The following is an 8973-nucleotide window of genomic DNA, read 5'->3' as shown; positions in this document are numbered from 1 at the left end:
CAGCAAAGTGTGATAGGCTGTAAAAACTGCAAGTGTCATTTTTCACACTGTCAAAGAATGTTTTTGAAAGGCTAGGGTGGTGTGAGACTTAGACCAGGGTTTCCATTGAGTTTATTAGTTTACCTTTATGGAGGGAAAAAATATCCCCATACTTAAAAGGCTGACTGACACAAAAGGATCACTTTGAATTTAAGGCCAGCCCCAGCTACATATTGAGACCGTATCTCAAAAAACAAAAAAACACACATTTTGTTAACTTCTTCCTTGAATTTTTTTTTTAATTTTTCAGTTTCTTCCTCCTTTTGTCCATGGCATCACTGCAACTGTGTATGTTCTACTGTGCTTGCAATGGCCCTTTACCACACTTAAAGACTTGCAGGGAGTTCATATGGAGAAGTCACACACTCTTAAGAAAAACACAAGCTACAGCTCAGTGGGGGAAATAAGCACCCTACAAAAACAAATAAAAGACTTAACTATTTAGATATGAACCTGCTTTGTTTTAAAATCAGGTAAAAATGCCAGGTATGGGATAAGTTTGCCCACTGTCCCTACCTGGCCAAATGTCATCTTGTTTATTTTTTTTATTTTTTTATTTTTTGTCATCTTGTTTATATCAACTATCCACATGACTGATATGGAACCACCAGCTTAGAGGCTCTCAGTGGCCAATGCATGTGGCATTGTTTGTGTAACTTGCATAAGGTCTTGGGTTCAACATACAGCACCACAGAAAAAATTTTTTTAAAAATTATTGAAAAATAGTATTTAGGGCTGGAGAGAGAGCTTGGTACCATAAGTGCCTGCCTGGCAAGCACAAGGTCCCCAGTTTGATCCCTGGTACCTCATGACATGCTGACCCTGGAATGCCAGGTGTGCAGTGCCACACATCTGTAATCCCAGCACATCTGTAATCCCAGCACTAGAGGCTGAGGCAGTAGGATCACTGTGAGTCCAAACTGCATAGTGAGACCCTGTACCAGAAAATAAGAAAGTGTTTATACATGCATGAAAACAATTTGGAAAGGTAAATGATGTTCACAGTGGTTAGCTCTGGGTGGTAAAATTACTAATGTTTCTAATCTTCTTGCTTACTATCTTAATTTTTCCAGAAAACAAAGACATGTTGCTTTTGTCATAAGAAAACTGGTTTTAGTGCTGAGGATTTAGTGGTAGAATGCTTACGAGGCATGCACAATTCTCTCAGTTCAATCCCCAACACCACAAAAAAAAAAAAAAAAAATTAAAAAAAGGAAAGAATTACTTTCTATTAACACAATTCTCTATACAAGCAAGGGCAAGATGGTGAAATTTTTTTATTTTTTCCAGCACTGGGGATTAAACTCAAGACCTTATACTTGCCAGGAAGGTACTTATACCACTCAGCAAACTTCCTGAGCCTAAGAGTAAAAATTAGGGTTTGAATAACTGCTATTCAAACAAAATGGTTCACAATCAAATAGGTCACAACCACACCAGAAGAAAATGTTTCCATTGGGACCATGTAATGGAGCTAAGGTTAAGTCAATCTTTCAAAAACTCAGTTCCATCTTTTTCTTTTTTTGGTCTGAGACAGGGTCTCGATATGCAATTCTGGGTGGGCTTTGACCTCACTTTGTACCCCAGGGTGGTCTCTAACTCACGATCCTCCTGCCTCAACCTCCCTATTTACAGGTGTACACCACATCAGGCTCTCATAATCTGTTTAAAAATGAACTTGCCTGGTTTGTTTCCTGTGCGGTTATATGGCTAGTGGCTTGTACTCAGCAGCCTAAGGGTCTTGATCTTCATAGGCAACCTTCACTATAGCCTTCCCAGAGCAGCCAACTGCTGGTTACACTGCTATGACCTGTTACCTCCTACAGACACATCCTGACTTACCTCCACACTCATGGGAGGAATCCAGCATCTGATGGAATGTCACAAAAAATCTACCACTCAGAAAAATGACCTTAAAGCACAATGAAACTTACATCACTGATGTCTGTGTCCACTCTACTTGTCTCTTTACTTGCAAAGGTGTACAATTCAAGCACTTGGTGTGAAGAGGCTCTTGTGAGAGGATAGTGAGTAGCCAAAAACCTTTAGTTCAAACATCTACATCATTGCCTGGCAAGCTCAGGGTCTCAAGTTCAATCCCGGGTTCCGCCAAAAAAAAAAAAAAAAAAAAAAAAAAACTACATCAGAGAAATCTCTCATTACCTTCAGCACTACAAACACATTACAGTAAGTTCCACTAAAAGGTTAAGTAAATAAAGGTTTCTGTTCATGCACCTTTTAATTCAGAACTATGGAAGATTTTTTTCACTGCTCAGGAAAAGATATCACTTAGGATAACCCAAAATGGTGTGTTAGGAACTCAAGCTAGGAACTGTCCCCAACCTGTGTTTGTTTTTTCAGTTAAGGTCTTACTGAAGCTGCCTAGATTGGTAGCCTCAAAGTTGCCAATCCTGCCCCTGCATCCAGAGTAGCTAGGATTACAGGTGTGCACCATCATACCTCACATGTGGCTCCAAACTAGTGCCCTGAAATACTTATCAGTATATTCTACTCAACAAATTGTTTTCTTTCTCAGCCTTTGCGGGAAGCTAAATAAGTTTCTTATTTCTGTGACCCATTTGATGGTGCATCCCACAATTTACATTTTAGCTTTTCTTTTTCTTTCTTTTTTTTTTTTTTTTCTTCTTTTTGATACAGGGTCTTATCGTGCAGTTCAGGGTGGCCTTCAGCTCGCTCTGTACCCCAGGCCGGTTTGGAACTTGCAACAATCCTCCTGCCTCAGCCTCCCAAGTGCTGGGATTACAGGCATGTGCTGTTCTCCACCCAGTTTACATTTAGGTCTCTTAAATTCCCATTTAGAAAGAGGGACAGACAAGAAAACTGAGAAGCTGAGGTTGCTGTCCTACTAAAATAATTTTTTTACAAAATGCAAAAGAAAAAAATCACCTTCGACCTCACCAAAATATATTTCCAGTTACTATGCAAAAGTAACATCAACTGTTATTTATAGTCAACACGGTACATTATAAAGTTTAAAGCCTTTGTCAGTTACTATCTTGGAAAACAAATGCTTGGGTCCAGGAATGTAGCTCAGGGGTACAGCGCCTGACTGGCAAGTACAAGGTCCTGAGTTCGATTCCCAATACCAAAAAAAAAAAAAAAAAGCAATAAGGTAAATTAACATTGGATTACAAATGTTGCCAGAACTGCCTTGGAAACATGATTAGGCTGTACAAAGACATCACAAATTCAACAACATCCGGTGCAGACAAAGCCTATTCTATGGCTTTGAAAACTGTACTGTTGGGACACTGATGTCGGGCAAGGAGCAAATTACCAGCTGCTAATTTTCTGCTCTGCTTTCACGTACGTCAGTGCCAAGAGCATCAACTGAGTCTTTTCGGACGGAAGACATGAACATAACCAGGGCACAAAGCATCAAACGTAACGTCAAATAATCTTGACGGGCGACTGGTGTTGCCTTCCTGCTAGCCCCAGCAGACCCCCTGTTAAGTTCTCGCCCCCAAAGCAGCAGGAGTTTCAGGTTCCTCAGGACGATCACTGGGCTCCGGTACTTCTCCCAAAACTTGTCTCAACCACTCGTCTACTTGGCTTTCCTCTCGGAGGTAGCACCAGATGACCACTGCCATAAGAGAGAAGCTGAGGGGCAGCACTTTCCACCAGGGCCGCTGTTCCCCCTTTCCAAGAGAATGTTGAACCGACCAGCGAGAAGGGTTGGCTTTGCTGGAGGAAAACTGAATGGGGCGGTCGTGGTCTTCCTCCTCCTCAACCGGAGGCTGGCCCCGAGCCGGGCCACTAGGCGGTAGATGTAGGCTTCGCGAAGCCCAGCCCACAAGCCTCAACGCACGAGCAGCCCTAGAAAAGGGAAGGTAGTGAGCGCTCCTCCCGCCCGCTCTCTCCCACCCGCTTTTTTCCGCCCGATGCCTCCCACCCTCAACCTTCCTAGAGCTCGTTTGGCTCACCGGGCCGACCGAGGACACAAAACTAAGATCATCTTGCCCTCAGCTCGGAGCTCGGCGTGCAGCAGCGCGTCACTTCCGTCGCACAGAACCGGAAGTTAGACGCCATACCAGCCTCTACTCACGACTACAAAACGTGAGTCTAGTAGCGCATAGGAAATTACGTAAGACTTCTAAACGCGCTTCCGTCGCAGGGCCTGCCCTAGCCCCATCAGAGCATGCCGGGAAATGTGGTCTTCTATATCCCACCCTAGAGAAACAATCGCTGCGTTATCAGACGAGGTTGGCCCAGAGCGGCCCACAATAGCCTATGGGCCTACGGGGTGAGCGCCTCATGCCCGCCTTCCCGTGGCCTTGGGAATGGATGCTCTTCTGTGTCCTCTTCCCAGTACCATCAACCTCTGTGGGACGTCGTCTGGATCTCCAAGAAGCGTGATTTTTGCACTTGACTGGGGCCGGGTCTCTGCACGTGGCTTCCTGCCCAGCCCATAATGCCAGTTGCCCGAAGGCCGGGCCATGTTTCGGCAAGCTTTGAAACTGTCCTTTCTGGGCTGAGGCCGCTGCATGCTGAGAAGACTTGGCATCCACTTGCGCTGTCTCTGGTGCTCAAAAGCCTATACTCTTGGGGTGGATAGGCAGGTACCGTCCACAGACTGCTTGGTCTGTCCAGATATATGACAGCCTCTGGGAGATGCACCACAGAGGTTCGGGTGCCTGGCGACTGTGTTCTGAATGGGAGCTGTGATTTGGTACCATTTCATTTTTAGAATCAGCCGTACTCAATATGGTCTTATTGTAGTAGCCACCTATACGCAGTGAAATCGATTAAAACCCTTAATGGCTGAACTCCAGTTAAAATTCCTAACAAAGGAATTCCAGTTAAAGGCATCATACTCTTAGTATGCAATCATAAAACAGCAACCGATCTTTTGATATAGGGCCCATTCCTTCCTTCCAGAGTCCCGATCCATCTTCTTTAAAGGATAGGTATAACAGGATGAGGTGGTGCGCCTTGTAATCCTAGCACTTGGGAAACTGATGCACAAGGATCACCGTAAGTTCAAGGCTATCTTGAACTACACAGTGAGACTCTGTCTCAAAACAAAACAGGTATAGAGCTCTTTATCACCTTCCTAAAACAAAAGGCCTGAAGAAACTGTCTTGTCAAAATTGCAACGGTGAACAATTCAGTACTGTACCTGCTACAGGTGCTCCCTGAAGATCGGTAAGGTGCTAAATGATCTGGGAAAGGCATGCTTTAGATAATCACATTTGCTACCTAGACTTCTTTTTTAAAATATCCTCAAACCCTCATGAAAACCCCAGGCTGTCCTTTATACACTTTATATCTGGAAAAACTGAAACTGTCCTGTGTCTTTGGGTAGCATATCTTGATCTAGATAAACTTTCCTCTTTTCTTTCTTTCTTTTTTTAAATGTATTTAATACAGGGTCTCACTACACAGATCAGAACTTTCCTCTTTTCTATACTCCTTGATTAATTCTTTTACAAGCTTGTCCTTTGAATGCCATCTCACGTGGCACTGATGTGTACTTATGTCACATAAAAACTATAGTTCAGGGCTGGGGATAGAGCTCAGTGGCATGCCACAGCACCTGCTTGGCAAGTGCAAGGTCATGAGTTTGATTCTTGGTACAGAAAAAACTATAGTTCATCCTGTCATACAAACCAAACACAACTGGGCTTACCACAGACAGTACTTTTTTTTTTTTTTTTTTTTTTTTGTTTTAAACAATTTATTTAACTGAAATGGACTTAAGTTTGTTTCTGAAGTGACTTCCATTTATTTTGATACATCTTTTCCCCATGATGATTTACAGGATCTTCAAGCCAATATAAATACTTTATAAATATTTGAATTTTTGGGTATACACCTGCGCAATACCTCAGCAGTATCTTTCAGCAAGAAAATACTGAAGAGTAAAGGCTAGACACAATTACTGGGTACAGTGAAAATCTGCTGCAAATATTTCTGAGGTAAGAAGGCACCACATACCTGTTCAACTAAGAAAACCACCCTTACAACACAGGATGATTTTAATTTTACATAGGACCTAGAACACTTAAGCTGCCAATTAGGTGCTGAATGGCAGAGCAACGTCCCCAGTTTATGCCATGAATTCATAGGGAATGGGTTCCAACAACTCGGGTTCCTTTCCATTGGTCCTCACAAAGTGTGCTTCTCTGGGAGGGGCAGGCTGGCGTTTCAGCTGAACCCAGGTACCTTTCTCTTTGGCTTCCTTCTTTTTCTGATCATTTTCCTTGACACGTTTCAGGAAGCTATCACGACTTTCTGAGTGTTTAATATGCTCGATACGCACATTAATCCTCTTGGCAAGTATCTTGCCCTTAACTTGCTTGTTTACAACAATGCCAACAGCATGCTGGGTAACGTTGTAGACTCTTCCCGTTTTGCCATGGTAACATTTGTGAGGCATTCCTTTTTGCACAGTACCCATTCCCTTGATGTCTACAATATCACCCTTTTTGTAGATTCGCATGTATGTAGCCAAAGGAACAACCCCATGTTTTCTAAAAGGCCTGGAAAACATATACCGGGTTCCCCTCCTCTTGCCCTTTGTGTTAGTCATTTTGGCAAATTACTGGAAGATGGCGGTTCCGCCACAGACAGTACTTTAGACCAAATACAAAAAGTAAAAATGCCACTATTACTAGAGTTCTGGGCTATAATGGACTCTTAGAGGTGCTTTCAAGTCCTAGTAATCCTGAATAAAGAATTGGTGGGTCAAGCAAGACAACCACAAAAAGTACTGTAGGGAGGTTTTGCATTGATTAAAGGTATTAAAGATAGGAAAAGAAGTATACTCCACAGGGTGAGAGTACGCCACTGGGGAAGTGAGAATGTGGTGGCCCAGAGCTTAAAGGTCACTTCTTTTGTATGTCCCCTGCCCCTCAGGCTGCCTTCAGATTGAAGCCATCCCATCAGAAACCTGCTTGATTTCTGGAAAGAATAATTGAAGACCAAATTTTATAATCACAGGTTCAGGTCTTAGAACTATTTTTAATTTTTAAGCCAGGGGGCCGGGGAGATGGTTCAGTAGAATAAGCGCTTGCCTGGCAAGCACAAGGAACTGAGTTCAATCCCTGGTTCCAAAAAAAAAATTAATCCAGGAGTGGTGACACACACCTGTAATCCCAGGTGAGGCTACAAAGTGAGCTCAAAACCAGCCTGAACTGCATAGGGAGACCCTGTCTTGAAAAATCAAATAAATAAATAAATACTTTAATTGTTTGGTACCAATCTCAGGATGTTGCTCTTGCCAGGCAGGTACTTATGCTACTGAGCTATCTCCCTGGCAGAATTATTTTTCTGCCTAAATCCTGAACCTCACTGATTGACAGGTAACACTTACTTGCCAGCCAGTTTGTCACACCCTACTGTTGTTTCTTACCCCTTCTCTTTCACATGGGGCAGATAACTACAGGATCCAGAAACCTTGGACTTCTTTTTCCTCAAATGAAATCTGGTGCTTTTTTTTTTTTTCAAAAATTAGGGAAGGGGCCAGAGAGATGGCTCAGTGGAATAAGCACTTCCTTGGCAAGCGCAAGCACCTGAATTCAATCCCTGGTTCCAAAAAAAAAAAAAAAAAATTAGGGAATGGTGCCTGACAGTTCTAGAGAATGGAAAGGGAGAGGTCTAGACTACAAGGTGCCTCTTTGGGGAGAACTGGTGGTGATGTAGACACTGTCTGTTTGCTTGTTTTGTTTGTCATTTTGAAACAGGGTCTTACACTGTAGTGCAGGCTGGCCTTGAACTGACTTTGTAGCCCAGGCTGGCCTTAAACTCACTACCATCCTACTGCCTCAGCCTCCCAAGTGTTGGGATTATAGGCCTGTGCCACCATGCCCAGTAATCTGTGAATTTTTTTTTCTTTTTAATTTGAGAAGTTTTTGGGTTTGTTTTATTTTGTTGTGCTGTGGGGCTTTTTTGGTCCTACTTCATTCTGCCTTAAGGGCAGGTTTGGTGCAGCTTCTACAGCTAGGAATCGAACCACGGTTGTATGGGCCTGACTGTGTTTGCCTAAGCGGCGCTTTAAACAACTGAGCTATCCAGCAAAGCCCCCGAACTGTGAAAATTTTAATTTGATTTAGAAAATAAAACATGTAAATTTCTTGCACAAATTTCAAGTTTTTATTGGTGCATTTTAGAAATACATAATGATAATATTATAGATAGTTAAATTAGGTAGAAATATAGTCGACAAACAGGCCTTCAAGGGAGTCACTGCAAACGATTAGAATGGCCCTTGTTGCCTTTGCTACCTTCCACCCCCCATCAACTTGCTTATCTGCTGTGTGTGTGCCACCCTGCCTTGGAGCCAGCTGACTGAAACCTCCACAAACTAAGCTAAATGAACTTTTCCCCATTTAAAAAAAAAAATGAGACTGCATCAAAACTGGCTAGAGAAGCATCTGAAGATTAAAGTCACAATGGCTAGTTGTACCTAGGTGCCCAAGGCATAAAAAGAGGCTTAGAATTATTGTTATCACACTTTTGAGATTTCCCATTATCTCATTAAGGATGTGCCATACTCTTCCCACCTACTAAGTCTAAGACTGCTAAAACTAACTGCAAGACCAAGACTATAGATTATCTACCAAGGTTAATGATGTCACCAAAGTACCCTTCCTTGCTACCATTAGATCAATATTACCCTAAGCGACGATACCTGAAATCTTGTTGGTTGATCATAATTTTGACCCATGTTGTACCCACCTCATGATTTTACTCTATAAAACTTCCTTTGATGAGATCAGGTGCATTCAGGGTGGTATGGCCATAGACAAAACTTGCTTTAAGAGGAAGTTGAGGGGCTGGAGAGATGGCTCAGTGGTCTAAAGCACCTACTTGAAACAAGCTTGGCAAAGCACAGGGACTGCGGTTCAATCCCCAGCACCACATGCCAGCCAGACCCGCCCCCTGGTGGGCTGAGCTGGCCACACACACACA

At 42.9% G+C, this 8973-nt stretch overlaps 1 protein-coding gene across 1 annotated transcript; it reads right to left on the bottom strand.

The window, feature by feature from the left end:
- Window positions 1-2942: 2942 nt before the first annotated feature.
- On the bottom strand, window positions 2943-4078 carry CUNH16orf91 (chromosome unknown C16orf91 homolog). The gene is made up of 2 exons (XM_023711734.1): window positions 3984-4078; window positions 2943-3876 (listed from the first exon to the last, which is right to left on the bottom strand). The coding sequence occupies exons 1-2, from the start codon at window positions 4013-4015 to the stop codon at window positions 3510-3512; spliced, it is 399 nt and encodes a 132-aa protein (XP_023567502.1). The 5' UTR covers window positions 4016-4078; the 3' UTR covers window positions 2943-3509.
- Between the last annotated feature and the right edge of the window lie 4895 nt (window positions 4079-8973).

Source organism: Octodon degus, unplaced genomic scaffold (assembly GCF_000260255.1).
Source record: "Octodon degus isolate 3935 unplaced genomic scaffold, OctDeg1.0 scaffold00021, whole genome shotgun sequence".
NCBI lineage: Eukaryota > Metazoa > Chordata > Mammalia > Rodentia > Octodontidae > Octodon > Octodon degus.
This window is presented reverse-complemented; position numbering and strand designations above follow the sequence as displayed.

What these genes read in the sequence shown, in the direction of transcription:
- CUNH16orf91 (XM_023711734.1), bottom strand. Translation starts at nt 4,015, where the DNA reads ATGATCTTAGTTTTGTGTCCTCGGTCGGCCCG. An exon ending in TTGTGTCCTCGGTCGGCCCG is followed by an intron (nt 3,877 to 3,983) that starts GTGAGCCAAACG and finishes TCCCTTTTCTAG; the next exon opens with GGCTGCTCGTGCGTTGAGGC.